Raw genomic sequence first — 6,871 nt, 5'->3', positions numbered from 1 at the left:
CCCCCCCCCCTCCAAATCCGACCCAGTCCTCATATGCCCTATATACGCTCATAATGATGGCCATGGGTGTCAAATGAGGCTGTTTGAAGCCATTAATCTTCAAAACAACGTGAGGCAAATTTACAAACAAATCTCTGACTTCACTTTCCGGGGTCTGGAACGCTGCCCTTCATTTTTGGAAAATGGCCCTTTTAGGCACTTGAGCGTTACGGCTGACACGCAAACGTGTTGCACTGGCAAGTTGACAGGCTGAGCGCCGTCAGGTCAGGAGATGCCAGACCGTCGGGGTCGCAGCTCGCACGTCTTACTTGTGATTGCGATCCAGTGTTCGGTCCACCTTCCCCGTGAGAACATTCCAGACGTACAGCGCTCCGTCCGCAGAGCCCCCGGCCACAAAGTTCCCGTCGGGACTAAAAGGGAAAGAAAGCAACAAGCAAGTTGAGAAAGCATCAATTTTTAAGCATTAATTTGCGGGAGAAAGATCCTACAGTCCGCCACCAAGATTCCAAATGAGGCCGCGACTTTTGGCAAAGCTGCTTCTCAAGTCCCTTCTTAGTTCTACGGCACCAAAGCGATCCTGGTCTTCCATGCCCCCCCCCCCATGCGAGGGGAATGTGACCTCGCTCATTACTCCGATGAATCTGACCTCGAATGTTTCCCCATGCCAGCTTCAGTGAACAGTTTTTCTTCTACCAAAAACCTCGCCAGTTTGTTATTTGGTGAGGACGAGTGGCACACATTTCTATCGATGGTGTGATGGATTCATCCATTGAATGAAAATGACATCTTCAAATGTCAAGCATGAAAGCATTGTTGTGTTACTGCCATCTCATATCGAATGTCGTGCCAAGAAGGCCTTTGTGAGCGCTGCGGCCATCGCGAAAGCGCTCTCGAAATACAGGTGGACTGCATTCATTGTGCTGCACCTACCTTGGCCACCAGGGGGCAGCCGTACAACACTGTACTTACCGTGACTGGACTTGGAAATGTATTATTGTTTTTTGACTTTGAGAGGGAACCCACCTGAAGGTTACTCTGGTCCAATCGGCGCCGCACTTGAAGCCCTCAGCGCTGAAGAAGACAAGACAGGTGTGAGCCCCGCGTCCGGTCCGGTCACTTCACACGGTCGACTCGCGTCACGTCGAGTCACTTCACAAAATCAAGTCACATCGCGCCACGTCCGGTCACGGTCTATCAAGTCGCGCAACGTCATCTCCGCTCCTCCCGTCACATGTCGGACCACAGGATGGCCTTGCTGCCCTTCTCCACGCTGCTCACGTACACGCCCGACGGCGACCACGACACGGCGTTGATGGCTGAGCTGTGGGGGACGACAGCAGCTTTTAGACGGCGGGCTCAACCAGAGATGGAAAACTTTCACGCGGCTCGGACCAGGGGTCGCGACAAAGAGATGTTTAAAAGGTCAGGACTAGGACGAGATTTGGGGAAACGTGACTCCGAGGGCCCTTCATCAGAGGCATGGCAAAAGAGCATCCCCCTTTTGGACCTGAACTGAAAGGCACGCACGCTTCATTGCGGTGCTTTCAATTTTGCTCACCCCCGAGATGAAAAGCAAATCGGGGACCGTCTTTTACGAGTACAGAAAAAAAAAAAAGGCTTCTGAAGGGTGATTATACGTCAGGGCATTTTTATTCCCCCCCCCCCTCCAAATCCGACCCAGTCCTCATATGCCCTATATACGCTCATAATGATGGCCATGGGTGTCAAATGAGGCTGTTTGAAGCCATTAATCTTCAAAACAACGTGAGGCAAATTTACAAACAAATCTCTGACTTCACTTTCCGGGGTCTGGAACGCTGCCCTTCATTTTTGGAAAATGGCCCTTTTAGGCACTTGAGCGTTACGGCTGACACGCAAACGTGTTGCACTGGCAAGTTGACAGGCTGAGCGCCGTCAGGTCAGGAGATGCCAGACCGTCGGGGTCGCAGCTCGCACGTCTTACTTGTGATTGCGATCCAGTGTTCGGTCCACCTTCCCCGTGAGAACATTCCAGACGTACAGCGCTCCGTCCGCAGAGCCCCCGGCCACAAAGTTCCCGTCGGGACTAAAAGGGAAAGAAAGCAACAAGCAAGTTGAGAAAGCATCAATTTTTAAGCATTAATTTGCGGGAGAAAGATCCTACAGTCCGCCACCAAGATTCCAAATGAGGCCGCGACTTTTGGCAAAGCTGCTTCTCAAGTCCCTTCTTAGTTCTACGGCACCAAAGCGATCCTGGTCTTCCATGCCCCCCCCCCCATGCGAGGGGAATGTGACCTCGCTCATTACTCCGATGAATCTGACCTCGAATGTTTCCCCATGCCAGCTTCAGTGAACAGTTTTTCTTCTACCAAAAACCTCGCCAGTTTGTTATTTGGTGAGGACGAGTGGCACACATTTCTATCGATGGTGTGATGGATTCATCCATTGAATGAAAATGACATCTTCAAATGTCAAGCATGAAAGCATTGTTGTGTTACTGCCATCTCATATCGAATGTCGTGCCAAGAAGGCCTTTGTGAGCGCTGCGGCCATCGCGAAAGCGCTCTCGAAATACAGGTGGACTGTATTCATTGTGCTGCACCTACCTTGGCCACCAGGGGGCAGCCGTACAACACTGTACTTACCGTGACTGGACTTGGAAATGTATTATTGTTTTTTGACTTTGAGAGGGAACCCACCTGAAGGTCACTCTGGTCCAATCGGCGCCGCACTTGAAGCCCTCAGCGCTGAAGAAGACAAGACAGGTGTGAGCCCCGCGTCCGGTCCGGTCACTTCACACGGTCGACTCGCGTCACGTCGAGTCACTTCACAAAATCAAGTCACATCGCGCCACGTCCGGTCACGGTCTATCAAGTCGCGCAACGTCATCGATCCCTGTCGAGTAACGTCGCGTGGAAACGTGGCCTCGGCGGTCACGACTAGTCGACGCAAAACGAGTCGCGCGGCCGCGTCCGGTCAGGGCCGGTCGCATCGCATCGAGTCGAGTCCCCGCGCGTCCGATGGCCGCATCGCGTTCCGTCCCGTGGGCATCGAAGACGGACCTGAGAGTCTGTCTGACGGCGTTCGTGCGCAGGTCGACGATCTTAAGCAGGTCGTCTCGGGAGCAAGTGAGCAGCTCGGTGCGGTCGTGGTTCAGGTCCAACGACGTCACCCGGCCCAGCAGTTCCAGCTCCCGCACGCTGCTCTCCGCCCTGAAACGAAAGTACCGTCCGTGCTTGTCCCATTGCAACCCCCCCCCTCCCAAAAAAAGGGGGGCGGGGCGGTGGCTCACTGACCTGATGTCCCAGAAGCGGACCTTCTTGTCAAAGTGTCCGCTCATGACGCACTGCTCGGTGCACACGATGTCGTTGCAGCTGGAACCGGTGAACACCGTCTTCATGCCTGCCGGACACAAACGAGCGCTCGGCGAGTCAGCGGCGGCGAGCGGCGGGCGCGAGGCGGCCGGCCCGTCACTTACAGACTTTGCTGCGGAGGTCCCACAGTTTCAGGGTTCGGTCGTAGCTTCCTGAGACGATGCGAGCGTTGTCCAACAGGAAGCGGGCCGACAGAACCTTCCCGCTGTGTCCGGTCAGCGTGTGCTGCGGAGAGCGGGCATGCCGTTCAAGCGCGGAACGCCATCCGGGCCGACTTCACGCAAAGTCGGCAGACCGCCCGAGGAACGCTTGGTTTGAGGTTGGGAAAAAGAAGAGCCCCGCCCTCTTTTGAGCGTGACGATGCTGAGAGCGAGCGTCTTCGGTCTCAGCAGAAGAACGAGATCACCCGACAGCGCACATTTGCGATTTGCATTTTTTTTTTTCATGGGTTCCAATTGCCTCTTCTGGCCATGGCTGAACAACTCTTACTATATCGGCAGTTTTGCGGATGCTTCCGTGACCGGTTTGGTCACCCAATCGACAAAACGGCATCAATGTTCATCGTCGTTTGAAAAACGCAAGAGAGGATGCGTCTGTTTTCACGGAGGGCGGCGGAATTTGGAAAACAGAGTTTGCGTTGAGAGGCTGAAATCACGACGAATACACATCGAGCGAGCCCGACGAGCCCTTGATCGATTCGCAATTCCGAGTCGATTCATGTGAACACTCATTTGCTTCCCCCATGTCAATTGTCGCCTCTCTGATCGTGTGCTAATTTGTAGCCTACCAGTGACTGGTGACCATCTTAGAGTTTGAGAAGCCGACGGCGGTGAACGAGTAATCCCGGAAACGCTCAAATCGGTGATGGACAACGCTTCAGTTGCACAAGAACAAGACTTGCGTTTTTCCGCCACTGACCCTCAGTCTGTAGTCCTCCAGAGTCCAAATGCGACTGGCAAAGTCATTGGAGGCAGCCAACAGGTAGGAACCCTGCGAACATGCGCGCGCACGCAAATACACACACACACACACACACACACACACACACACACACACACACACACACACACACACACACACACACACACACACACACACACACACACACACACACACACACACACACCCCTGTTAAAACATGGCCAAGAATCCAATGCTAACAACTCTTCCTGCGTACACCTTGTCGCTTGAAGCGCAAAGCGGCACTTGGAACTCCGGGAACGTCCAACAAATGCTCACAAAGCCTCTCGCCGAAAAAGAAATAAAGACTTACTGCACTGTCAAATTCGATGCTGGTGATTCCGGCGTTACTGCCGGTCAACGCTCCTTTCGGCTCACAGCGACCTGCACATGCACAAGCGCTGTCAATGAATTATTTCATGAAAAAAAAAAAGTACAGCGGAGGTGCAACAATTAATGGACGAATCGACACATAAATGGGCTATCAAAGTAATCGACAGCGTGTGGGCTACATCAAGTATTCCACAAAAAGGGGCTCAACTATTAAAAAAGACAAAACAAAAAAAATCTAAAAGTACAACTCATCCAATCTTTTCAAAATGGAACAGTTCAGAACATGACCAAGATCGGCGAGCCGTTCGTCTGTCTCTCATCTCCCTGCACTGGATGTCCTGTTCCATCGATAACTCTCTTGAGCCTGAGCTTATCTTAGTAGTGGTGGTGGCAATCATTAAAAAAATCAAAAGCATGGCAACCACATGACAAAAAGGTGGGTGCTGCACTAACATAAAACTCTGGTGTCAATGCGGGGGCCGCCCGATACCATCGGGCGGCCCGCAAATGGCCCCCGAAGCCCAAGTTTGAGAGAGGCCATTTTGAGCCGCCGCTCACTTCAAACGGTCCGGCGGGCGACAGCAAGAGCGCATGCGCTCATGGGCATATCGTACATTTCCATGAGGTCAACATTGAGAGCGACCGGAGCTCGATTCGCAAAACATTTCGCCGAGCGCGAAGAGGAACTTGGCTTGGCGGTTCATCATTCCACACGCTTCGGACCCGATGGCTGCGGAAATGCCTTCCGTCGGACAAGTACGCGGACACGCGGCGACTCGGAAGCGTGCCGGCCTTGGAGCGCAACCCACCTGACGCCACCTCCCAAAGCTTCACCCTGCGGTCCATCCCCCCCGTCGCCAAGACCCGCGAGCCGGGGCTGAACCGCACGGCGTTCACCTCGCCGTCGTGCGCTTCCTGGACAAAACACAGCAGACGGATCACAAACGCACGCAACCCAGAGAAACGGACACGACCGGAGCCCACGACCGGAGAGCGCACCGGGGCTGGTCAAAGCCCGAGTCGGCACGGAAGACACGATTATCCCCGACCGAAATAGTGGAAGGCTGCGGTCCTCCTCCGCACAACGCGCCGGAATTTGTCCGACAGCCCTCTGATAAAACCTTTGAGGGGACGCCACTTTCCCCCCCCAATCGTTGAATTTCTCTTGGACTGCCCTGGCCGCTCTTCTCAACAGAAAAAAAAAAAAAAAAAACTGTCCCATTTGCACTATTTACAGAGGGGTAAGAAAATGCAAGCAAATGGTTTCGCTTGAACACGTGGCGGGGCGGAATCCTCTTTGATTGGAGTTGGATTGAAGTTGGTTCCTGGTGTCAAACGACTCCAAGAAACTCAGCGCCCGCCTTTGCAAGTGAGCTGTGCCTTTGTGAGACGCACACCCCCGAGTGACCCAAGACGACTTTCTGGGGCAAGTGACTCCCTTTGAAATGCGGCATGTGCCAACTTGTTGGAATTTGGCCCCCCCCCCCCCCCCGTGCGATCTTATGGGTGGATATTTCCTCATCCAGATCGGGAAGGGGCTTCGCCGAGCGGCGCACCAAACCGAATGGCTCCTGGAGCTCAAATCCGGTTGCGCGGCGCGTGCGGAGCATAAGTTCTGGAAGTGACCTGGGACAAAAAAACCCTTCCTCGGAACGCAAGCAACCCCGCGAGTCCAAACGAGGGCCGAAGAATTGGAGGTCGCACTTACAAAAACGTGCAGCGCCGTGGACGGGACTCGAACCTCCACGCAGGCCCCCGACGGCGCCTCGCTGTTTTCCGGAGACGCGCTCAAGGAATTTGCGCCTCGTCGTCTGCTGAGGACAACAACTCTGAAGAGGTCTCGTCCAATCGGGAGCCTCGGGAACGTTCCGCCCGACGCGTGCGCTCACCCAAAGATGTTGGAGATGGAGTCCAGCAGACCGCCAGGGGGCATCTGGGAGCTTTTCTTACTGAAAGACAAGATATTTGATTCGTGCGGCGCCTTTGACAATAAATCTGGCTTTTAATCTCGTGGAAGACGAGAAAAAAAAAAACTGCTTTGCTGTTTTGTGCTGGGGGCAAAGCGAAAAAAAAAAAATCTCTCTCACTCGCTCTCTCTCTCTCTGAACAACTGCTCTGAGTAACGAGAGTGGCGACCAAACAAATTCAACTCACGTCTCGCGGCACCACCATGCAAATACTTTCATGTCAAGCATTTAAATGCAGAAATTGGAAAATGCAAAAGA

General features: G+C 53.6%; 1 protein-coding gene across 2 annotated transcripts in view; it reads right to left on the bottom strand.

Annotated features, from left to right (window-relative positions):
* The window catches only part of atg16l1 (ATG16 autophagy related 16-like 1 (S. cerevisiae)), a 10,683-nt gene that overhangs the window by 824 nt on the left and 2,988 nt on the right, over nt 1-6,871 (bottom strand). Inside the window, exons 10-20 of one of the 2 annotated variants that reach the window (XM_019867337.1) lie at nt 6,536-6,595; nt 6,355-6,460; nt 5,456-5,561; nt 4,627-4,697; nt 4,272-4,343; nt 3,458-3,578; nt 3,276-3,381; nt 3,042-3,191; nt 2,679-2,726; nt 1,964-2,065; nt 1,234-1,321 (exon numbers count right to left, since the gene is read on the bottom strand). In XM_019867337.1, coding sequence (XP_019722896.1) covers nt 1,234-1,321; nt 1,964-2,065; nt 2,679-2,726; nt 3,042-3,191; nt 3,276-3,381; nt 3,458-3,578; nt 4,272-4,343; nt 4,627-4,697; nt 5,456-5,561; nt 6,355-6,460; nt 6,536-6,595 — 1,030 coding nt within the window. The remainder of the gene's footprint in view (nt 1-1,233; nt 1,322-1,963; nt 2,066-2,678; nt 2,727-3,041; nt 3,192-3,275; nt 3,382-3,457; nt 3,579-4,271; nt 4,344-4,626; nt 4,698-5,455; nt 5,562-6,354; nt 6,461-6,535; nt 6,596-6,871) is intronic. The other variant, XM_019867347.1, reaches the window with a different exon arrangement.

The sequence above is a fragment of the Hippocampus comes genome, unplaced genomic scaffold (assembly GCF_001891065.2).
Source record: "Hippocampus comes isolate QL1 unplaced genomic scaffold, H_comes_QL1_v1.1 scaffold49, whole genome shotgun sequence".
NCBI classification, from domain to species: Eukaryota; Metazoa; Chordata; class Actinopteri; order Syngnathiformes; family Syngnathidae; genus Hippocampus; species Hippocampus comes.
The sequence above is the reverse complement of the archived record's forward strand: the minus strand, read 5'-3'. Positions and strand labels throughout refer to the sequence as shown.